This window comes from Pygoscelis adeliae, unplaced genomic scaffold (assembly GCF_000699105.1).
Source record: "Pygoscelis adeliae isolate BGI_AS28 unplaced genomic scaffold, ASM69910v1 Scaffold170, whole genome shotgun sequence".
Classification (NCBI taxonomy): Eukaryota; Metazoa; Chordata; class Aves; order Sphenisciformes; family Spheniscidae; genus Pygoscelis; species Pygoscelis adeliae.
Genome location: NW_008824002.1, coordinates 966752 through 992666, shown reverse-complemented (window position 1 = coordinate 992666; position 25915 = coordinate 966752). Strand labels below are relative to the sequence as shown.

Below are 25915 nucleotides of genomic sequence, written 5' to 3'. Positions count from 1 at the left end.
GCAACCTCTGGACACAGACAGCATGAAAAAGTGGAAGAGGCAGAAGGAATGAGACAATTTATTCTTTCCTTAAGAACTTCTGAGATTTGTCTTTTTATCCATCTCTTATCAGTCATGTATAAACTACAATTTTCTTTATCTCTAACTACTTCAAACATTTTATTTCTGCTACTCCACTAGAGCCTTTTTTTTTTTTGTATTAAAGCTAAAATTCATTGGTTTGGGATTTTTGGGGGGCTGTTGTTTTTTGGGGGTTTTTGTTTGTTTGTTTTTTAAAGTATTCTGGAAGTTCTCTATAACAAATTGTCATTTTCTCATGATGTTTGTGTCTCTCATCTATCAGGTCCAAAGGATTGTGATAGCATACATCCATTGAATGTTGCCTAATTACTGTCACTTTCTTCTGGTTACATAATTGTCATTCTAGATTTAAAAATAAAAATTATGCACAATTAGCGAAGGTAAATTGTCCTCCCCTGCAGTCACAATTCAACAGTCAAGGTGTCTTTGTAAACACATTCATATGTATAAATACATGAATATAAATTTAGTATTATTTATTGGTTTGTATATACACACACGCATACAATATATACAAACAACAACCTATGTGGGCTAATCTGCCTTACAAACCAAGAGTTTTCTTCATCAGGCAGCTATATACACTGACACAAAGAAATTGGTTAGATAACCTGGGCTTCAGCAACTACTGCACTATAAACAGCGATTCAGAATAAAACCTTACAACTTACACAACAAAATGAGTCCACTGTTGAAATCCCAGTGCATTACAATTCCTTGTACAGCCATAGAGACTCTGATGAAGATGACAAAGAAAAGTTCAACCTTAGGAAAAACCTTGACCAAGGTCACTTCAAGAAAGACCAAGGAGATCCTGAATACTAAACAACAGAACACTGAGGCGACAGCAATTTATCTCAACTGTCACACTTGCCATGTAAAAGAGGGAAATAACTCACTGATGCAGTTTTCAAAATGCAGAACAAAGCAGAAAAATAAAATTCCCAGACTCAGTGAAGTATCTCTGCTGGATTTTATTCCCTAAAATATAAAGGAAGATAGTGGTTTCACACAATGGAAGTGCATCCTCTTCGAGACAGAAAATAAATCCCTTCAAGTCATTCAGGGAGAAAAATTCTTCAACTTTGGACGGTCTCACAGGGAAGAAAACCCACAAAATATACCAGTAGACTTGATTTTTTCTGGACTGAGACCTATGAAGTCTGTCAAGAGGAAGTGGCATTCCTCAGGAAATCTCCGTCCCTGTGCTAGTTTTCATTACAAACTAGTGTTAGCTCTACCTGATCCTCAAAAGACCTACACACTCTGCTGAACATCACTATTCCTCAATTACCAATAAGCACAAGAATTTAAAGGGAAGAACACAGTTCACTTCTCTGGCAATTGTAACACAGTCTACATTTCAGAGTCCTGAGCCAATATTCCCAGAGTAACAATTTAGGAGTATTTGAAATGTGCATACACTAAAAATGTAGTGTTAGGAATGTGCTAATTTGAACTTCAAAACATAGTGATTTGTTGAAACAAGCAGACTAAAGTGTGTTTAGCCTCCTCCCAGCACTCAGAAATACTTTTGAGAGCACAACTCATTGAGATCTCTCATTGAGAAATGCAGAGAATTGCTATTAGATAATTGTACAACCTTTCACCTGCACATAGATAACTTTCTTTTTTCCAACAGCTCAGATCAGAAGAGAAACTACCGCTCAAAGCCACCCATGGGTTTTCCACCACTCCTATGAAAAGACACTTAAACCCCCCACACAGTCAAGGAGTAGATGCCCATTTTCAGCCCTCAGAGAACATCATTACCTAGCTCAATTGTGTATATCAAGGAAAAGATTAAAGAGGAAATAATGATCATAGGCTGTGAATACCTGTGCTACTGTAAGACCTCTGATTCTAGGATGCTTTTTAATCTAGTATTCAGATAAACCACCTTTAAACGAATATCAGTGGTTCATTCTGGGCTACTTTGTGGCATGACTGACTACTGCTGATCTCATGAGCGTGACAGACTTGAGAGAACAAGGGCAGTACCCAGCCAGCCAATTCACAGACTGGAGAAACCAACATTTGTATGCCAAGGAAAAGAGTGAAATGTCTGTAGTGTCGATTTTTTAGAATTTGTCTTGACAGAAATTCCAGCCTGATAGTTTCTTTGTTTTGTGGGGGTTTCTTCTGTTGTGGTTTTGTGGTTTTTTTTTTTTTTTTGGTTGGTTGGTTTGGTTTTGGGGAGGTTTTTTGCCTCTTTTTTTTTTTTTTTTTTAAGGACTGTGACTCTACTTTTATTTCCATTTTAGTATCCCAGTTTCTCAGTCTTTTGGCAGTTTTGAGCTTTTGTTTCTGAAAAAAAAAGACAATAACTGTAAAAATTCTTGCAAATCATTTGGAACATAAGGAAAAAAAAATCACACACTACAACACTCCCAATGATCAGGCAACACAGCAGTGTACTGCAAAGCAAAAAGTAAAATAACAAGTTTAAGTTAGAAGAGAAAATGCAAGTTATTCCTTCTACTCTCTTTCCACAGAAACTTGTGTTTCTAACTTTACCAAAAGAATCCTTTTTTGATTGGTCAAAATTGTGGCTGTACTATATCACCTGCATAATAACAGTTCTTATTTAGTGAAAAGATAGCATGCTCAGCTCTAAATATTTAACTTTTATTTGGAGCTTTTTTTGTCTGAACAATCTTTTCTTTCCTTTTTTATAGACTTGCTTATAAATAAATATTGTAAATAAATTTAAGCTGATGCCATTTCTGGAGAGTTATTAGGCCTTATTATACATGTTGTATGGATTGATTGCCCTGGCTTTGTAGTATTGCATCTATTCAGCTCTATACAAAGAAAAGCTTTGTCCATCTGTTTTCTGCCACTATTACAATTTTTAAAGAGAATTATGTTTCAAAATAAAATTTTTCAGCGACAATGAAAGAATTTTCAGTGAACATTCCCATTAATTCTATTTGCACAAGTAATTACCATGTTTTGCATTCAACTTCTTGTGAAGTGAGCCTCCTCTTCGCCACTAGTCCAATAAGCAAATAAAAAGGGTTACATATTAAAAAGAAGGTATTTAACCTTTACTTGTAATATTATGTACACTCACTTTCTCTTATAAGAGACAGAGAATTAAGATCCTTTATTCTTTGATTTCCTCTCTGGCTTTTAGAAATAACAATACCCCATTCAGCCTTCTGCACTGAAAGTGCAAGTCCTCAAATTATGCATTATAAAAGAGCATTTAAATACTGCAAGTATTGAACCATTCATCAGGTGAACTCTGCATAAATTTTCTGTGCTATCAAATTATCATTTCAGAGTCCCATTCTCTTTGTCAAAATAGCAGTAAAGCACTGTCTGAAGTTTAACAAAAACAAGCACAAAATTAGAAATTTATCTATGCCACCATTCACTTTTCAGTTCAAAAATTCCTTTCACTTCAAGGTCCAGAATGCATGATAAAGCGTTTGTATACAACTCAGGAAAATATTCTTAGTAGACCTAGACTGAAAAATGCATCCACAAGACATCCTAGAGTCCCAATCCACTGACCGTCTAAGTAACAGCACTGTTCAGGGAAATAACTCTTTTTAGTCAGTATAACCAGATTTTCATCTTCCAGAAACAAGTATGCAAAATGGACACCATGGACTAGCCCCATCCACAGATCTTTCACGGTATGAAATAGGAATGTTAAGATGCACATCCAGGCCCCACAAGGCTTGAAAGTGTCCTCACTGCCACCACCACCACTAATATTGGCAAATAGAATAAAACAACTGACAAAATGAAGCAATGATTTTTTTTTTTTCTCTTTTTTTTAAACACTATTTTTGGGGGGAGGTCAGAGATTTTTTAACTGATATTAAAGTTATGTATGTATGTACAGGTGTTAAGAAGAGGATACCAAGACAACTCTAAAGACTATACATACCGTGCATAGACATATGCTCATTTATCTATGAATTATGAGAATGAGTAAAGGTTGTAAGCTGTTATTACTAGATATTTCAGTTGAGCTCCTGGGTCTCCCCGTCAACTGTTAAGACTTAAACTACTAATGTCTTTTTATCTTTGGTTTATTTAGACTCCCTGCTGCCTAGGAACAGGACTATACCTTATCATAAGTCCACAGAGAGCAAAAGAGATTAATGGAAATGCATTTATTTTTTTGTTTCCAGAGTTACTTGCTAGTCTAATACAAACAGTATTAAGCAAAAAAAAAAACAAAAACAAAAACAAAAACAACCCACCCCGCAGCAGGCACAGGAAATGTAATATGGGTTCCTTCTGATCTCTTGTTTTGGTTTTTTTTCAAGTACATATTCTGTACAACACTGGAGATAAACAAAGCAAGTCTAACTTTATTTCTTCAAAGCATCAGAATTTTCTGAATACTTTTAAACCTGTGTTAAAACACTTTAAAGGGATCATACAAGAAAATCTTTAAAAATTATTTAAACTGTGAGGTCAATTTCAAAAACATAAAAATTAGGTAAAACATATCCATTATAAGTGAAGAATTGCCACCAGTTGTGATGTTTACCAAATCACCAATCTTTGAGAGACAGACAGTTTCACAAAATGCTGCACCATTTCACTGTGGGACTATGCCTACAACTAGAACAATGGAGCTAGGAGCTCTTCCTTGCTTCTGGGTCTGGATTTATGTTTCAGGCAAATCCTGAGACAATTTCAGGACAACATTCAAGTTGACTAACTTGTGTCCTTTTCCCTAATCCTTACCTTTTGTGGAAAGTGTAAGTAAGGGTGAAATCAGGACGTGGTTCCTGCACCATTAGGGATGAGGATTCCAGGGTATACCAACAGCATACAGGCACTCTATGATATTACCTTATGACCCTTATTGTCGGCTCTCTGCTACTCATTGTCAATGTGCTACCTAAAACTAATTTTCTTACGCGACAAAATATTTTGAAGATTGAGTATTCATTTTTGTTCTGATGTTAGACAAACCCAACACCAACACCTCTGGAAATGGTCCAGGGATCCTAATGTGTCACTGGAACAGCCATGCAGCAGGATATTAGCCAGCTTTATGAAAAACCTAGGCTACAGCTTCTTTGTCATGTTTTTCCTCAACTTTAAGGTTAGTGCTCGAACCATGAGGCCTGTGAAAGACTACCTAAAATCTTCAGAGTGTTTCCCCCTTACTCCTATTCTTTACTGTTATTCTGTACCTTCCATTTGAATACTAAAATTAGCAAACAAGACAAGTGGACAGCTCAAGACTTAGACTTGGCCTGAGAGTGATCTAAAACCAGACTTCAGAGCACCAACCTGATTGCATTTTGTATAAGAACAACAAACATCACATTATTGGTACAAACAGCATAGTATCAATAAAACAACATTTTCCAATTAAGTCTACTTTTTTTTTTTAAGGCTTAATTCCTTTCAAACTTTTAACCCAATATTTCCTCCTTTGGACTCCCTTTTACATCTTTCATGCTTGCAATATACAACTTATTCTTCAAGTGACTGACTTCAATGAACCTGATCTTCATTAGACTCAGTAGGAAGGCTTGAATCAGGCCCTGAGTTCACTCAGATGACAGCGTCAGAGAAACCTCCATGCCAGGTAGAAGGGTTTTTCCCTCCAGTAATCCTTAGCACTTAGGGGTTTTTGTAAACAAAAATCTGAAACACATGATTCCTAATTTCTTTAAAAAATACTTAATTTAAAAACATTGTAGAGATTAAAGAAAGCATTAGCATTCTTATATATAGCGTAAGTCACTTATACTCATTTATCTAATATATACTGATTTCCTATGTTCAGCATTATTAGGGACTTCAAAATCTTTTACCAGGTTTTTTCCTACAAGGTTTATTACAAAAGTATGTTTTTCCAACCACTGTAGCTAAAATTTCTGCTTTAAAACTTTATCATACAGTAAAAAAGATGGATATATTCCCAGTGTGGCCATTCACCATCTGCTTAAGCAAATACACTTAAAGATGCTTCTACAATTGTGATAAAATGACAGCAAATCTAAGAGCACATAGAGCTCATATTCTAAAATGATGATTGTACAACTATAGTTTGCATCATTAGGGACCAATAAAAGTCTTTATGTTCCATTCGAATGGCAAGGACCTCTATCAAAGAGAAGCTGGAATAGAAAAATAACAAAGAAATGATCCATTCATCAGTTGTCTTAAGTTTAAGAGCACTAATGAAACAACTTCTTGACCATAATTAGTATTTAGCACCGCAAAAATATTTTTCTCACTTTCAGATTTTTTTTACTGACATACAAGACTTGCCATTTTAATAGACTTCAGGAGTGCTTTTTTCTCATTTTCCAGGTGGGATTAATCATAAGCACAGGTAAATTCCATATTCTTAACAACAGTTCAGTTGAGATTCTCTGTGTATTTAGATTGTTATTCTTTTAATTACCAAAGTGATGACTGGGAAATGCTAAATTCATAGCTTCCTCCTTGCACAGTGAAATATCCTGACAAACAAAGGCTGAAGAAGAAATGAAAACTTGCAACTTTATTAGTCAGTAGCACTTTTTCTATTCTATACAACTAATGTTATTAGATAGATATCAAATCTGTATTAAAACACTGCTAATAGCAAAGCTTCAATACACTGCATATTTACCGGAAGTCTTTAGTAATAACCCTATAGAGAATACAGCTAAGAACTCTACTGCTTTAAGGCCAACATCAGCAGTTTTCTTTGGCAAAAACAGTTTCTCTTCTAGAGATTCAGCAGTCTTGGTCTCTAAATGGTGGAAAGAAAAAAAAAAAATTCCACCATCTGTTCCAGCCCTGAGGGAGACAAACTTTCCTGGCAGTATATAGTTCAGGATTTAATTGCACCCAAAACCAATACAAGTAAACGCAAAAATATAAAACATCATTCTTAGCAAGTGGAAGTTTTGTATAATTTTACTTTAGCTTATTTCTTTGGGATACACTTTAACCTATTTTTGCTGTAATCTGTTTTCCTTTATTTCTGTTGTTTGCTTTCAACAATTTTAAATTAAATCCATGTTATCATTCCAGATAAAGAGAAAACTAAAGGACGTAATTAGATTTCATTGCCCAATATATAAAATTTCATTTACTCTATGCTTGGGTATCAGGAAGAGTATATTTGCTAAGGCCAATGACAGTAAAAACATTTTCTAATCTCAAGTAACTTTTTTTTTTAAGCAATCTAGTTTCTTAAAAAAACTTCAATATAAATTCTATAAATATTAATTTTTTTTTTAATATCAGTAGCAAAGCTCTGTGATTTCAATGACAGCAAAAGGGAGAAGTTCAGAGTCAAACAAAGAAAGAACTAAGACTGAGGCAAAAATTAACTATTTTGAATTCCTGAAATTAATCTTTTAAAATCAATTTCAGCTGGAGGATTCTTTGGGCCATTCCATAGAAATTTCAATATGAGCCAAGCCTGTTTTATCTCAGGACAAAGCCTGCCCCTTATTGATAATATGATCTCTTTTAATTCTAGTCTATGTTAAAAGGATTATTATATGGCATCAACAATTCCATAACAAATAAACAAAATGCTGTCATTCGATCACTCCACTTATTATAGGTCTCTACCAAGCTTCAAATTATTGTCTTTTGTTTGTAATGCTTTCTGTTACAGTGGTATAACTACCTACCTTATTTTTTTTAAACTAAGGTAATATATTTAATGTATAAAACCCGCCAAGTCCTGGCAATAAATAGAATATATACACTACAATGTTCATCAAAATCATGCTACTTTAGTTATTTTATTTACCTGTCTATGACACAATTAACAGAGCATACCACCCAAAGTCATCTTCTGTTAGAAACAGCTTGTAGCTAATTCTTTTCTGGTCACTTCTCACACTTGCCCATACATTAACTTTGAAAATTAAAAAAAAACAAAAAACAAAAAACACTGATAGCTGTCATCATAAGCATAGATGGAGGTGGAGGGAAGTTATCTTTGTACCACAATGTGTTCTAGTCACAAGATGAGATGAAACGAAGGGAAAAACTGGAAGTTATCTAGGTAGTCATCTACTAAGAATTTGATTTTAGAAGTGCCCAGCTCTTACACCTCATTACTTATATTCTGCACTTTCTAGAAGATTCCAAGAAGCATGAAAAAAACTACCATATTTACAGAAATTGATAGAATTTTGCCCGAACTAGGTACTGCCAACTACGTAGATTAAGTTACTTGGAATCATATCCCATTTCTCGGGTTCCACTCAGGCACTACACATTAAAAACAACCAACCAATCCTGAAAAGGCAACACTACTTTCCTAGGTTTTGTTTACTGTGAACCCACAAATATTTCTACTATATTAAGGGAAAGTAAATGGCAAACCACAAGAGGCAGCTTTTAACTTAGAGGTTTTATCCACTATAGATTTACTTTCCCTGTCAATTATTAGCTACTGGAGTCAGAAATGGAAATTTAGGACCATTTTTGCATGCCTACTTCTCTCCAGTGTTCGTAAAAGAAGCTATTGCTTTTTTCAGTTGGTATACCATATACTAGCCAACTTGAATTACAAATAGTATGCCAATGCCTTGTATATGTATGCAATTGCTAATGATTTTTAAAGGCCAACAATATGTTCCATCAGACAAATTTCCCACAAGACCTAATGATAATTCTGACATGATTTTAATTAAAACTCTAAAAAGTTTGCATCAAACCAACCAACGTGCATTGGCTTAATGCTTTGTTGTTATTCTCAACTGAAAAAATATATCTCACTTAAATGTCTGCCTAAAGGCAAGACTTCCTCTGTTTATTATAAATTTATGAAAAAACAGTTTAAATTTAGTTTGATTTATTGTGTAACAATTTTCACTATCCCATACCACCCAATTTAATATTTAAAAATAATCTGATTTTATAAAAATAATTGAAGAATTATAATTGGCAGCAAGAAGTTTTAAGTTTGGAGTGCATGCAGTCATTGTGTGGTTACTTTATGGGCTACCGTTGCCTATTATTTTTCCAGTTTTGAGCACATTCAGTACTCTCAATATTAGACAGTACCAATATTTATTTTAGAATGCTGTAGAGTTGTGTGGTGGCTTTTTTGCCTTTTCTAATTTTTTTTTTTTAAAGGTCATATAAGCACAGAAATTGAGGATGCAGAGACTATTTGAACCATACTCGTACAATCCTTGTACTCCTAGCAATGCGTCAACACTTTTATGACAGTATTGAATTAGCAGGAGAAGAGCAAAGAAAATCTATTCTGTGATCTGCATTGTCCTAGCTGCAACAGCAGGCCCAAATTACCAGGTTACAAGGGAAGGCACCAGTAGGACTTTAATGCTACCTCTCCACTGATCACTCTACTTGCCAGAACTTTACTTCTGTTTCTCTTCCTCTGTTCTCTCCAATTCTCTCTCAACAGTACTGGAAACTACTGGCTGAAGTGGAGCACTGCACACTACTTTCTGCCCTTCAAAACCAGACCGAAGATGTATAAGTAAGGGTGTTTTTCGGAGACACTTATCCACAGAATCATAGAATGTTTGAGGTTGAAAGGTACCTTCAGAGGTCATCTGGTACAACCCCCTGCTCAAGAAGGGCCACCTAGAGCTGGTTGCCCAGGACCATGTCCAGTCAGGTTTTGAATATCTACACGGAGGAAGACTCCACAACCTCTTTGGGCAACCTGTGCCAGTGGTGACCCTCACAGTAAAAAAAGTGTTTCCTGATGTTCAGACACTCCTGTGTTTCAGTTTGTGTCCATTGCCTCTGGTCCTCTCACTGAGCATCACTGAAAAGAGCTTGGCTCCATCCTCTTTGTACCCTCTCTTCAGGTATTTATATACATTGATGAGATCCCCCCAAGCCTTCTCTTCTCCATGCTGAACAGTCCCAGCCTTTCCTCATAGAAGAGGTGCTCCAGTCTTAATCATCTTCGTGGCCCTTCACCGAAGTCTCTCCAGTATGCCCATGCCTCTCTTGCACTGGGGAGCCCAGAACTGGACACAGTACTCCAGGTGTGGCCTCATCAGTACTGGGTAGATGGGAAGGATCACTTCCCTTGATCTGCTGGCAATACTTTGTCTAATGCAGCCCAGGATACCATTAGCCCTCTTTGTCACAAGGGCACTTCGCTGGCTCATCCCTTTAACTTCTCATCATATCAGTCCTATGCTACAGGGTCCCTCTCCCATCATGGTCCCTTGTGTGGAAGGAATGCTAAAAGATAGTTGCACATCATCTGCTTCTATAAATAACACTTAGAATTAACTACCATTGCACTATTCAACCAAATGCAAATTGAACTGCAAACTTGAACTTTATGCAATATTTGTTATAGTAAAATAAGGTGAATGAGGCACTTTACATAAAAAACACAATGTCCAAGAATAACTTAATTTAGAGCAAGAATGAACAATATATGCACTTCTAATGAAAAAGTTTAAGGTTGTTTTTTTTTTTCTAGTAAATATTATGCAGGTATACTGATTTCGAAGAACTATTGTATTATATTTGGCAAATACATAGGAGTCGTAAGCATTTGTGAAACTGCTCATGCAAACACAGTATCTCCATTTTAAGCCAAAAAAATCACTAAAACTATTTCTTTTTTCTCCCCTTAAACCCTCTTTCCCATTTACTTGGAGAAGGAAAAAAAAAAAACAAACCAAACACCAAAACCAAAACCACTAAATGTAGTTTCATTCAAATTCCTGAAGATCATATAGTTTGTAAGTAAAGTATATTATCACAAATAGGCACTGAGTTGCCATCTACACTAAGACAATAGACAATCCGGGTAATCACATCTGCATTTAAAATGTTGCTTGTCTGATACAGTGACTTGACACAGACTTTAGAAGGCAGCTTTCAGTATAAATGCAGCTTCTTTGAACAGATTCAACATCATTGCTAGAAGCAGAAAAAGTTTTAATATTCAAATTCTTCTACCAGTGAAAATCTGTGATGTCTATAGACCCATTTCTTTGTGTGGTAACAAAAAGCAGCGATGCCCCTACAAGCAATTTTAAACATCATTGAGTTTTGTACAGAGATTATCTAGTGAACACTGATTCCTCATCACTATATGAATGCAGAATACATAATAAGGTAGAGCTTATTAACACATTTATTCCAGTGCTGAAGGTATTAATATACAAAGATTGGGACTGCTCCACCTACTGAAAATAAGAGATGACTTTAGCCAGTCAAAAAATCTCCTACATTTATAGTGTGTTTGAGGTTTGTCACTGCCCCATTCTACATTTCAGAAGTATGAATTTAATTCAAAGGAAGGAAAAAAAGTAGAGTTCTAGGCTTTAGTTGCAAAGTCGTACAATACCACCAACCACAATGAATGCAGGGTATGTTGAATGTTTAGTTTTTAAATTAAGCACGTTGTATGCATGTTCTCATAAGTATCTTGCACTCAACTTCACTCTGCAGATTCAGTACCAGATATTACATATGTAGGCCCTGCATCTCTGTTAGTTTAGGCAATTTAAGACAATTGTATGCAATTTGAGAGAGAGATCTGTGACAAATCTTGCACAGATGCTTGAAGAAAAACAATGACAGTCTTCCAAATCCCATGAGCAATGCAACTCAAGAAAATTAATCACATGGGGACAGCAAACTAGAGGAACAGTACTAAAATTCAGGTCATGGTTTCAAAAGGCAATAAGAAGAACCAGTTTTCCATTTGTTAGAGCATCACTTTCCAACAAAAAATGATGAAAGAAGCAGAATATATACCTGCCATTAACACAACTGATTTTTACCACCCTGAATGTGCAATTACTAATGTTATTAGTTTAAAAAAAAAAATCTACAATCCCTGCATGAAGTCATACTTAAGAAATTCATCTTAAATCATAAGTGTTGCACTAAAGTGAACATGTGGATCATGGGCTGCATTCCTAATATAAGACAAACAATTCCTATGCTCTATCAAGCATGTTTTAAGATCAAGCAGAATCTTTCTTACTTCTTAGTCCTCCAATAGTTCTGAAAGATTTTTCATATTTCTTTTCATAATCCAGTTTATGTTGAATATACAGCTGCAGTGATAGTTGAAGCTTGACAGTCTATCAGCAGCAACCTTAAGGGTGTATGCTATCTGCAGGAATTCAAGCTTTCAGAAAGAGTATAATAATGATGTTTTTGAGAACTTCGGAGAAGCCAGCTGATAGCCAGAGAAACAAAGCAGACATCTTAGATGTCTTAGAAACAAGTTCTGTTGCAATGAAAACAATGCACCAGAAAGTCATTTAGATTAACAGATCCTAAATTTCTTTTGAAAGACTGGCTAATGATCAACACAAAATAATGAGTGTGGGCATTCAAGATTTATATTTAAGACCAGATGACATATTTCCAGAAGTTAAATTCATAAAACAACAGAGACATATGCTTGCTTTTGAAGTATATGAACATCAAATCAGATGAAATAGATGTCAGTGCTTCTAAATGAATGTGTCAATATTTTAGGAACCAGTCTAAGACCACACTCACCCAGGTCACAAATCACACACACCCCAAAAAAAAAAAAATCTTTGAACTAATCCTGGTGCAGTCACCAGAGAGGCTAGACCGGTGTTCTAATTTTTTTCTATGAGCTACTGTTAGGATTTAGTTTACTTCAACTCGCTTCTCCCAGCCTTCTTTCAAAAGAAAGGGCCTACAGCTTTTCCCCTAGTATTTGCAAAGTCTGTTTGTGAACTCCTATGTTGCTTTTATTCATGAGATCTGCTGTGTATAAAACAAACACAAAAGCTTGTTTTGAATCTGTTCCTGCTGCCCTATTTGATAACTTTTATTTCTTTTATCGGAATACAAGACAATCTACTCATATCCACACTTAGCATGCCCTGATGATTTCATAAGCTTATCCCTTATAAGCTATTTAATACTTTTGATCATTCTTGTTGACATCTGAACTTTTTCCAGTTTGCCCATACCCCTTTTGAATTTGTTCATAGTCAGCTCTAATCCTCACTGCCCTGAACAACTTAGAAACTTAAGTAAGAAAGTTTGCTGCTGATACTACTTTCTCTTTTGGGAACAGACTGAAAAGCAAACATTACAGCAGTCCTCAGTGATCTAGCCATTTTAGTAATAGTAGTAAGAAAGCTGAAGCTCACAGACAATTTAACAGATTAAAAGATTCACCAAATGAAAAAGTGAGACAAAAATAGAAAGAGAAGAAAGTAAAATAACATTAATATCATAAGGATACTACAGAAGATACTTATAAGTAAAAAGCTTACATATGAAGTAACCTTTATTCCAGAAATATTCTATAAAGGTCATGGTACATAGGAGTATGTGTTACATTCCTGAGGATTCCTGTTAGCTCTCCAGGAATTCTCTCATTCATCTCCAGGAGTGTGTGTCTTCTGGAGACAGCTGAAGTCCTGGGTAGCAGCCCCAGTCTCCTCCAGGGTAGCTACCTGAGGTGTTTTGTCAATGTTAGAGGTAGGTCCATGCCTGGTAGCTCTTCTGGACCTCTCCAAGATAGCTGAATCATCGTGACAGAAGCCTTTCTGTGTCTCACTGAGGCACCGTGGGGGAAGCCTTTCTGTGATGAAATGAGCCAGCTCAAGGAAAGCCTTTCTGTGTCCTGCTGGGGTAAGGGTTCCTGCGGTGTACCAAGATAGGAGAGGGGAAGCCTTTCTGTGTTGTAATGAGTCAGCACAGGGAAAGCCTTTCTATGTCTTAACTGGCAAGGTGCAAGAAAACTTTTCTGTCACAGGGAGGCAGCACAGGGGGAAGGGGCTCTGCGCTTGCTCTACCACGTCATCCTCACCTACCCCCTCACCCTTGCTGCAGCCCAGGTCCAAAATGGACACCCACCACCTTGGGCTCCCACACACAAATGGCCAGGACTGAAAGCTGTTGGTGGCACTCACCTTCCCTTAGCAGTCCCTTGGCAGGCCCACCAACACTGGGGCTCTGAACGTGCAGAGGTCTGTTTTGGATCCCTCCCAGCACATGCTGGGTCTTGTCCCAGTACAAACTGAATCCCCTAGCCACCTCCAAGTATAGACTGGGCCATGTCCCAGTACTTTTTGGACCCCTGGCCGCCTCCCAATACAGACTGAGCCCCATCCCAGTACAAACTGGATCCCCTGGCTCCCTCCCAGTAAAAACTGGATCCCATCCCAGTACAAACTGGATCCCCTAGCCCACTCCCAGTTCAGACTGGGCCCTATCGCAGTACAAACTGGATCCCCAGCCCCTTATCAGTACAGACTGGGTCCTGTCCCAGTACAAACTGGATCCTCCAGTTCCATTCCCAGTACAGTCTTTGCCCAGTGCCAGTAAAAACTGGATCCCCTGGCCTTGTCTCAGTACAGACTGGGCCCCGTCCCAGTACAAACTGGATGCCCTGACCCTCTCCCAGTACAGTCTGGGCCCAGTCCCAGTACAAACTGGAACCCCTGGTCCCGTCCCTGCACAAACTGGCAGCTGTAGCCCAAAGCACCTGAGCCTGAGGACAGCAGGGAGTATGCTGATGTTTGCTTTAGTGTTAGGTAGTCCTGCGAGGAGCAGGGAGATGGACTCAATGATCCTTATGGGTCCCTTCCAACTCAAAATATTCTATGATTCTATATTTAGTAAAAGTATGATTTATTTAATTTAGTGTAGGCAAATAAATATAGCAAGTGACAATGAAAAAAGGAGTCCAATTGAGCTGGGCATGCCCATGTCAGACACAGGAATGGGAAGAACAGTTCATATATTCTAATCAAAAGAAGAAAACTGTAACTAACAGATTTAGTGATAAATAATCTACATAAAAAGACAGGTAAGGGACAAGAATCTAAAGTTTTAGTTTAGAAAAACATCATATCAGGAGAGTACAGCTTTGACATAGGTAGCTTTCACTACCTCAAAACGCATTTATCAAATGTTTCAGACATGGCTCTTTGTGAAGGATTTGATGTTTGTCTGTGTTGTTTCATTCACAACTTAGGTAAGACATACATTTCTCGGTGATGTTAATGTAGTTTCAACATAGAAACCAAAGACCTCTTTCATTTAGCAAGTCAATCCTTCAACTCCATTGTCAATCCTTTAACTCCATTCATCATGTAAGTGTTTAAAAGGGCCATTTTCAAACCATTAAGCAGAACTCATGATGTTTGAGATCAACTATAAATCATTTGGTTACAAGATGTATTATTTAAATAATTATAGCTATTAGCTGCTATTGTAATGTTAATCAGGTATATAGAACATTTGTTTATAAAATTTTATTCTCCAGACACAGAATACTGAAATGTTTTCTAGTAAGCTTACTCTTTTAAATAAGGTGTATTTCTCAGCTTCTCTATCTTGAGCTCAGTACCCAATCTATCTAAAACTTAAAATCTATCCATGAAGAAATATTTCCCAAGAAAAAAAAAAGAAAATAAAATCAACCCAGTATAAGGATTTGAAACCCAAAAACACCAAAGCATGACCTCGTTAGAGATAAAGTTTAGACCAGATGAAATTTACAAAAAAATTAAAAAAAAAAAATCAATAAAGTGACCAAGTACACAGTTGTTTGATCTGAAACAAAGACTAAACAAATGGAAGACTAAAGTCTTTCAAGTGAAAGCCTAACAAGTGAAAGACTAAACAAAATGCTCAGAATATTTGTTTTCTGAATGTAAGATCTTTTTTGAAATTTTCTGGTCTCAGAAGCAGCTCGTTGAAGTGAGATCATTTGTGCTAGAGGATGCCAGCTAAACTAACAAGAAGGATGTGTGGCAGTGCCCTTCCGACACCACCAATAGCGATGGGGTTCAGCTTCTCTATCCAGGAGTCCCACTGTTGAGGGTTTTTTTCCTATTAGCTTTTTAATATTTTTTTGACCTAATAACTGGTAGGACTTCAGCCCTACTGAAGGCAACCTACTAGTGCCTACCTCAGAAGTGTTTTGTAAAAGGAAGGAATTGCACAAAAATAGTTTTAAAACTTCTGGCTCCTTTACTATATAGATAGAGTGAATGTTGGAGGACATATTCAAGTCATGAATGGCAACAATGCTTCAACATCACTGTGCTGCACTACAGCAATGAATGAGCTGAAGTTAACAAAGTAGAAATTGAGATTGGTAAGGCCCATATATATCAAATAAATTAAAGGAAAATAACTGTCCCCACTCTCATCTGTTTAACACTGCTGAAGTCAACATAAAATGAGAAAGGAGAGAGAAAATGAAATATTTTACACTATTTGTAGGCAACTCGTTATAGTGCTCAAATTAGAAGATTTAAGTATCTTGATAAATAACAGTTTTCAGAAGGCAACTCAGAGCAAGTCACTTGGATACCCTAATGCTTTTCTGAATATTGGCACTGACTAAAGGAGAAACCTACTGTTTCAATCCAGCATCTAAATTAGGTGTTTGAAGTTGAACACTGTTCAGATATTCCATTGTCCACTACAATAGATACGAAACTAATGTGGTAAATTTAAAATGTAAAGATGAGCTAACAAAACTTTAGCTACAAATATCATCCAAATGCTGTCTAAAGTACTGTCTCACTTTTCATTTCATTAAATAAATCGCACCACTTTTTCCCCCCTCAGAAAAAGAAACATTAATTTTTCAGAAATATGCTCTGAATTTATTTGTATTGTATATAGCACACCAAAGAACTGAAGTTAGCCCCATAAATTTAAACATTTTAGTGTTTGTTACTGTCATTTATTCTGTCAGAGTACCGCATCATCTAAAACAAAAGAAAAGTGTGGTTTGTTTTTTTTTTTTTTAAACCTACTTAGGAAAACATAGTTCTTAGTTTTTTTTAAAGAGATTGTGATTGTTACAACACAAGACAGAAGCATTCATGTTTTGTTGTTATTGCACAAACCATTCCCTACAAGCCCCATACGCTATACTCCTAAAATCAAATTTTAATTTTCCATTACCTCAGAACACAGGCTGTTTACTTGAAGTCCATAGATTGTGATGTTATATCAATTTTATACAGTGTCCACATTTAGTTTTGAACAAATTTAAACCTTCACTATTATTTACAAGTGTTATTTCCCATTATAAGATTTCCACACACCCCTTTTAACCTATGAACCCTTAACATATTTTGATGAAGTTGCTGAGCTTAACATGTATGTTGAAGGAGGCAAAGGACAAAAGGCACTTCACCTTGGCAGTCACCCCATTTACTCAGCAAGAAACAATTATAGAAAGCCCAGTTGTGCAAGCATTATATTTTTTTATTTAATCAAGTTCTTCTTAACAAAAGATAACGTTTGGTGGGTTCCCCCCGACCCTAGCCCCCAGTATTCAATTGTTGTACTACAAAACCCTTCATAATAATAAAGATATTGGTATTTGTGCATGACCTGGGATGTTTGGATTTGGTAAGGAAAGCCCATCCTTTCATTTAAAGGACAACTCCTCAACCATAAACTTAGTGAAAAATTCAACTTTGAAAATTTTAAAATTGAATCCATTTGAACAACCTTATACTACAATACAATCTTTAAAATTCTGATTAAAATTTAAGTGAAATATTGCAATTTAAATGAATGTTTCCTACAAAGGTAAATTCCATTTAACAGAAATATTTTAGTAGACTTCTTTCTGTGGTGGTAGTAGGTATTAGTTGCTATTACTGAAAATGCAACTGTATCCACAACATATAACAATGTTAACAAAAATAGGACAGCCTTTAAAAAAGTATATGAATTCAACCCCTAGGTAGGCGCATTAAAAATGGCCTTATTTAAAAACATCCCCCCTCCAAAAAAAAAAAAAGCCATCTGCCTGTTTTAGCCAGTAAAAACATGCTGCAAAGTACTATAAACATGCTTAATCAAGGTCTGTATTGGCAGAGTTCCAGAAACCTGCAAGGTGTGCTGAAATTACACAAAAAAGAGCAAATTGTAATTGTTGACATCTTCAGTATAAGATGCATAACATAAGGTATATCTCCCAGCATTCAGGCTGGCATCTGTCAGCATTCAGAAGATTAAAAAGTAGCTAAACTTGCATGCTTTGGTAAATATGCAAGTAAACTCTTCATTGTCCAAACTCAAAGCAAGGAAGACCCATTTAGCCATGAACAAGCTACTGGTCTATCAACTTCAACACCAAATACGAGCACAGGTCCTGCAGCCTTACAAAACCCCTCTGAAATCCTAAATTTTGTTTTTCCTGTAACAGAGATTAATATCCTTCGGCCTTTGGGACTGTAAGTACATTCAGATAAATGAGGTCAATAGCCACATTTGTAAGACAAGCTACTGTGGATTAATTTCCAAGAGACAACTGGTTTATTCAGGTTAAAAAGGGGTGATTGCCCAGAGCACTGAGTACAAATAAAAAGAAAAAAAAAATCCATAAGATATCTCTGGAGTGAGATACTGTATTAACTTGGAGTCATTATTCACTGTACACTCGGTGCAGCCTCTATAGAGCTTTAATTGAACTGCTTGAAAACACATACCTGATAGCAATATTCCAGATATTGTTCAGCCACGCTTACCTTTGAAGAAGCAATCTTCATTGTGTACAATGGTGACCTTTTGTTTTTTCAGGCAGGCAGCCCTGTGCACTTCGCAATGGTTTTCATAGAATTCTCCGTCAGAACCGCACACGGGCTTGTAATGCGGCTTGCAGTGCTCCATGCATAGGCACTCAGCTTGGCCAGTCTCCCCATTCACAACGCAGTGCCTACCCAGACCACAGTACTTGTTTTCGCATGATCCAAAATGGCCATCTTGACCCATATACACTAAAAAAAAAGAAAACGGTAGCTTTGAGATATTACTTATATTTTGTTTAATTGGATGCAAGATACAAAAAGGATTGTATTATGTAAATGAAGTCAGAATATGTCCTTTGTGACATCCTTGACTAATGTTTAACATAGGTCAGCCTGAAATGAAACAAATTTAATCTCGTTATCATGACTAGGTATACTTTTAGTCATTGTCATGTATTAGATTAACTCTAATTAAAAGCAATATCTAGTAACAAGAAAAGATTTATTCTTAATTTTAAAAATTTCATAGTTAATCATGTCTTTTTAAATGCATATTGAAGTTTGTCACCTTAAGATTGCTACGCTATTGCATGTAATAGAGCAATGAATTCTCTAGAATTTAGATCTTAGAATATCTCAAGTTGGAAGAGACCCATAACGATCATCAAGTCCAACTCTGTGCTCCTCACAGGACTACCTAAAACTAAACCATATGACTAAGAGCATCATCCAGACATTCCTTGAACACCAAACAGGCAGATAAAATAAACATTCACACATCGAGACTGATACACAAGAATAACTAGAGCTGGGTCAAGGCTCACAATATGGAGAAATAAAAAAAAACCAAACACCTCTGTGGTGGCAAGACAATGACATTTCAGAGAACAGGGCACGGTGGAAGAGCAGGACTGACATATCAAGTTAATGGTGGCTAGGAGGAGTCAAATGAGCCTCTAGTGGTATTTCAATGAGACAAATGGGATTTGGATAACAGACAGAGCTTTAAGAGAGCTGCAGCAGAGGTAAAGGAGTTTCTGCTGTCCGCAACTCCCACTTCCTTCTGCTCCTAGAACATGGACATGAGGCTACCAAAGCCATCTGTCCACTTTCTATCCTCTCTGTGCTGCTGCCACCATGTAAAATAAGTACTGTGGTCAGTAGCAGATCTCTAAGTGAAAGGGGAAGTTAAGTGCACAGTAATATTTCTTTAGTATATCCTCAGTTTCCATCTTGGCTGCCATAGAACTAGCTATGCAGTTACTGGCAAGGGAACGGGTACGATGAGAAAAGAAAACCAGCGTTGTCAATTACCACACCTTTAATGATGTAGGTGATCTGATACCATAATTGTGTCCTAAAATAAGTATAAAAATACTAGAATGTCTCCAAATGTGGGAATAGACACTGCCTTTCACAGTTACTTCATTTTATTCTCTTGCTGTACACTCCTCCAGAACAAACAAGGACTTGATCCCCAAATACTATATACACCTAGTATTCTAATTCCTTGCAATACTTTCCTTATCCTCACAGCCTAGCTGAATGACACTTGGCTGCCCCATAAAAAATAGTATGAACAGATAAATGGCAGTATGTAAATTAGTAGTATTAGATTCATTTTCTGTACTGAAGAGCTAACCTGTCAATACTGTACTTTGACACATATTGCTTCTAACCACTGAGAATTTAGGTTTTTCACTTCAGTGTCAGCAGTAAATTCTTAGCACTTTTTCTTCTTAAACCTACAGATCTATTAGACCTAAGACAGCAGTGCTTTGATTCTTTGCCTTCTCATATAGCACAAATTTGCTACAGACAAATGTACTACAGAAATCACGCAACCATGAAATTTGGCTCTAATATGGCAAATGCTGTATTATTTTATAACAATTTGAGCACAAAATTGCGAGGACTACATATTCACCTCAGATGTTGTATATCTAACTACACTACAGTGATTTTTATATACATGGATGAAACAGTATAGACCAGGCTGATGATGGGTTTAAGTGCTCATGCACCAAACTTGAAATGGGCAAACCCAATTCAACATTAAAAATTTCCTGTAAGTTTTTGAAAATATTATTCCTTGTGCCAACATATCACCACTATATACAAGCAACAGACATTAACTGACAGAAATTAATGTAAATCCAATTCCCTTCTACTACCGCTAACCTCAGATAAAGTCTTGCAATGTACTCTTGCAGAGTACTTTACAGCACAGGTCATGTACACACATTACAGGACTTCTTTGAAGTAATAGAACTGTTGCAGTCTGAGACCAAAGTCCATAAATCATTACAATTTCTGCTTTCTGAATTGGAAGATAGAGATCTCAATCTGACAACTGCTCTGAATTATTGAGAGGTGTGTGGTGACTCAACAATGCACAATGCTGTATATATTGCTGTGAAAGTAGAAACTGATTTAAGACTTCACTTGGGACTTCATTTTAGTACCATAATTGAATCTGATGCCTGAATGCAAAACAGCTACTTTCAGATGAGGGAGAATGATTTGCATAATATATATTGATATTTATAATATCGGTATGTGTCAGTGTATACCAATCACATACATCAATAAACAAGCAAGCTTTTTGCTCTAATGAAAGCTATATTACTTTGTTATGAAATGTTTTATAAATGTCTTCATTTTACACCATTAACTATTCCAAAACAATACACGTATTTGCATACATGGCTGCATATGCAACTCCTTCTATTGAAGTTGATAGTAAAATTCCCATTGACCTCAATAGAGGCAGGATTCTTTCTTCAGACATAGTCTTTGCCTTAAGTTCAGCTATTTTTAATGCCTTCAGCATGTTTAACAAGCACAGTTCTGTGCTATTTTTAGCTTAGGAACTTGCAGATCTTCTAATGTATTTTATGAAAAGGAGCAGCTATGCAGCGTTTCAAGTGTTTTATAGTACATATTTAAGAAAAAACAGTTTAAATGCTTATTCTTAAAAAGCCCACCAACTAGTGTTTACCAGATCACTCATAGCAAAAAAATAAATAAAATCTGTGCAACTTCAAATGACGTGACAAAATGTTCACAAACATAACTTTTATATAAATTTGAACTAAAAGTGCACCCAATTCTGAAAATGTAAACAAACCAATAAATAGCTACTGTGAGAGAAAAATAAAGGGGTTTAGACACGAGTAAATTTTTTTTTTTTTAAATAAGCTAGTGACACAGAAATCTAGGAATTTTAAGACTACCAACAGAAAACAAGGTTCTATGTAATGGCATGGATTTGATCTTCATCAGTTAAGTCAAAATACTAACTTTATTGTGGAGGATCAAATCAAATTAGCAAAAGGTGCAAGGCTCATGCAGTCATCTTGGATCTTTTTCTTTCACCTGAGGAAGTGATAAAGCTCTAAGTGCTGCAACTGCAAAGAACTATTTGTAAGTAGTACTGAGAGAAGTTATTCCATGAATACTTATGTTTCCTCTTTACATTTCCAGGGAATTATTCATGACATATTGGGACAACCAGACTTCTGATTCACAGAGGAATAAGTCAGTGAAATAAAGGAGATACCAGATGTTTTGAATAGCCTTAGTAAGGGGCACTTACTAGCTATGGATAAAAAGCACTACCATTTTGTTGTCAGAGCTGAAAAAAAAAAAAGCAAAACATTTGACCAAATATGATACAACAGTCAGTAACCTTTTTCTTTACACAAATGCATCACCTTCGAGTCTTAGCTCATTGCCAAATAAGTCTTTAAAAATACAGAGATAAAAATCTGATATACAAAGAACTTCTGTAATAAGTTTTAGTTGATAAAGGCAAGTAAAGCACAGCTTCATTATTGGTCTGGTCCACTGTGTTTGGTTAGAGACACCTGAGTGTGTGTTCTGACTAGTAAAGGTATTGCAGGGTACTCAGGACTCTTACCTAATATGCTTTTCATCAAGTTGCAGCTGTCTTCCTGTCTGAACCATCGTAGGAGGAATGAAAACTCAGTGTATGAACTAGCCCTCAAACAAAACCAACTTCTGCTGCGTTTCACTGATCCAGCCCAACTTGCAAGAACCACTATATTTGGCAAATCCTTCATTTTAATTTACGTTTCAAAAAAAGGTAATTAATTCTTTTAGGAAGCAATAATTTTCATCTTGGAATAGAGCTGCTTCCTGTTTAGGTGTAAAGCTACAGGAATCTTGTCATTATCAAACAAGACACCATCTTTTAAACCCATATGGGCTGTGACTTGCAATGTATTCATGAAACACCTGACTATTCCAGTGACTCTCAGGAAATCGACACTATTACTTTGCCTAGCTGGAATTATTATTAACGGAGGTATACTTCTGATAGAGTGATAATGGAAGTTCTTTTCTTTTTTTAATGCCAGTGTAGGTGAGTCTCCTGGGACAAAACTGCGTAGGATGCAGCACCCATTCAGAAGACTACCACCACGTCCCCTCCAAGCCATAAAACAAAAAAAACACCAAGTTTTGCTGAAGGCTGTTCTTCTATCTAAGCATTTAGATTTAGAAAATAAACTAGTCCAAGATGAACTTAGGTTCCTATATTTGGACATAACTCAGTAATTTAGTAGAGAAGATAAACAGCCTAGCATATTCAATATTAAGAGACTGAGAACAAGTAAGTCAAGATGACAAATAATCTACCCATGAATGCTAATCTTTTTCCAGCAATGTAATTGATATTGCTTATGTGATGATAGATAAGTCTGCATTTTTCAAGTAACACAACACATCAATAGGAAAGTGTGTACCCATATTAGCTATGTTAGCATACTCTGAATTTTCAACCCAAAAAGTGTAATACCTATGCATTCTGAGAGGGTCTATAGTACTATGGAAAACAAAAAGTACTTTGTTCAATTTGAAAGTAAGTCAGGAAACATTTAAATTATCATAACCTTAAGTTAAAAAAACCTGCACTTTAAGAAATATCATTAAAAATGTATTATGCCTGAGACAGCCAAAGCAGTCACATAGGTTTTTCAGATTCTTTTGAAACTTAAACTCTAAACAGACATAAAATGAAAGAACAAACAAAAAGAGTTCTTATTTAAAAAAAAAAAGTAGAAAGCAAAATTGCTTTGGCTTTTCTTTTAAGACAAATTGTAATAAATACAATTTCAAGTTGTCACTTAGGATTCCTCATACATGTTTCCTAGATAAAGGCCAGTTCAACAGCACCCAGAGTTGAGCAAGTTTTAGGTCACAATTATTATCATTTACACTTGGGAATTAAGTGGATGTTTTAGCATACAAAAGGCTCATGGGAATATAGACTTTTCTTTTAACTAGTCAGTTTAGAGAAACATTGCACATGGAAGCTTTGGAAATTCATGGGAGTGTGAATCACCACATTCTCCAGTTGGCCCTAGGCTGGAACGCACACAGGCTTTCTGTATGTTGAGTCCTCTCACTTTTCTTTTTCTTCCCTAACAACATAATTTGCATTCATAGCTTCTATCATAACTTGCAGCATTATCTACGTGTCATCTAAAACAAAGTGGCAGCTATTTTTGGAGACAATACTTCAATACCTTGTGTACAAATAACTGATGCTTATTTCTGGGGTCAATAGTCCTGTCCCCCAACCCCTTTTATTTAAAAGGATTCTGTAAATGACAATTCCAACTCTACAGCTGTATTTTTGTTCAATATACTATGAAAGGCCCAACCAAGACTGTAATCCTAATGTTGATAAGTGTTCAGTGTAGCCTTAAGTTTCAGGGAGAGCAAGGGGGAGAAGAAAAAAAAAAATTCCATGTTCATGGATTTGCAAAGTAATTTTAATGTGTCTGCTATAAATTATATAGACACATAAGTTTCTTACAAATTCTTAAAGTGACAAAAATATAAATTCATGCTCCATGTTTACTAACTTTTCTTTTTCTGTGACTTACTCTTAATGATTACAGAGCATCTTCCATTTAAATAATCTTTCATACCACTAACTACAACATGAAGCTCAAAAGTAGAAGGAAATATACCCCCAGAGCTCCAAAAATCACCTTTGAAACCCTAATTTTTAAAGGCTCAGCCTTAAAAATAATCTAATCTCACCTTCTTTTCAAAGTAAGATTAAACTCAGAGGTCTCTCTTACTTTTCCACTTAAAAGTCCTTCCTCATCTCTTCACATTCAACTCCCCCCTCCCCCCCCCATTTGTCTAGAAGCTTAAGTTTAAGCACAGGAAAGAAAAAAAAAAATCAATTAACTGTCCATACATTATGAAGTTCTTTGTTTACATGCAGTAGTAGAGGCAGAAGAATGACACAAGAGCAAGAGGGAACCATGGCAAGAAATTATAGCTAAGAAAGGAAAAATGCTACTATTTAAGTAGTCTGACTGCAGAATAACAGAGTTGAGAATAGAAAACCCAAGGTACAATAGTCAAATCCAAAGCTCATTCCTCTTAACAGAAACAAAGAACGACTTTTTTGTCCCATTAAATTTGGTAATAGAGAAAGGAGTAAGTCTTGTCACATCACAGGTATGAAGAAAAAAATCTCATGGAAGATAAAAATCTTAAAAGTAATGTCCTTCACCACAAAGAAAATCATTACAGCAGCAATTCAAACACAGTCATAGAGTTTGAATGCAATGATTATGAACAAAATGGAGAAATGCCACCTGGAATAGATCCCTATTCATGAAGGTGGAAGAGTATTCACAAAGGGCTGATTACATGAAGAATTTTTCTGAGGAGTTCAACAGCACATGGAATTACAGATGAACAAGTCTCAGGGACCCTGCTGCCTTGTACTATTAAGGTATAACCTTGTAATGTTAAGGTAATGAGATAGGAGCTGAAAGAATGAAAGATGACCAATATATAGGCACAAGAATGTGCTACATCACTCTAATTAACCACAACAAAATGCCTGCACATATTCAGTTAAAAAACAAAAATCAGTGGATAAAATGGGAGGGACAGTTTTAAACCACAAAGTAGGATTAAAAATATGGAGTTTAAGATAATTGCACAGACATAAAACAATGCAAGGTTTACTTAAATTGGTATTTTCTATCTTCTAATGATTTAAAAGTATAAAATAGTTGTACAGTAAGACCTCTTAAAAAATTCAGGGGCAGAAATAAACTTTTGTTAGAATATTGTTCTTCCTCCCAGGAGGCTTTAAAGAGCAGAGGTGCAAACCTGCTTCGAAGAAGATAGGACAAGAGCGAGCTGTTCCCATTTCCACACCAGAAAGAGCGCCTCTTAACAGCTCTGCCAAACAACTCTTTGTTGCATGCTCTTTTCATAACTCTTGTTAGCCCTAGCTGTCATTGAAAGCAACAATTAGGATCTCTTCAAATTTTCTCAGAGACAGAGGCAAAACAGCAGTTCACATCAGC

The 25915-nt window shown here is 36.1% G+C and overlaps 1 protein-coding gene across 3 annotated transcripts in view; it reads right to left on the bottom strand.

The window, feature by feature from the left end:
* Nucleotides 1–25915, bottom strand: part of FSTL5 (follistatin-like 5) — a 324585-nt gene that overhangs the window by 220719 nt on the left and 77951 nt on the right. For all 3 annotated transcript variants that reach the window (XM_009325133.1, XM_009325143.1, XM_009325150.1), the window contains exon 3: nt 18546–18794. In XM_009325133.1, coding sequence (XP_009323408.1) covers nt 18546–18794 — 249 coding nt within the window. The remainder of the gene's footprint in view (nt 1–18545; nt 18795–25915) is intronic.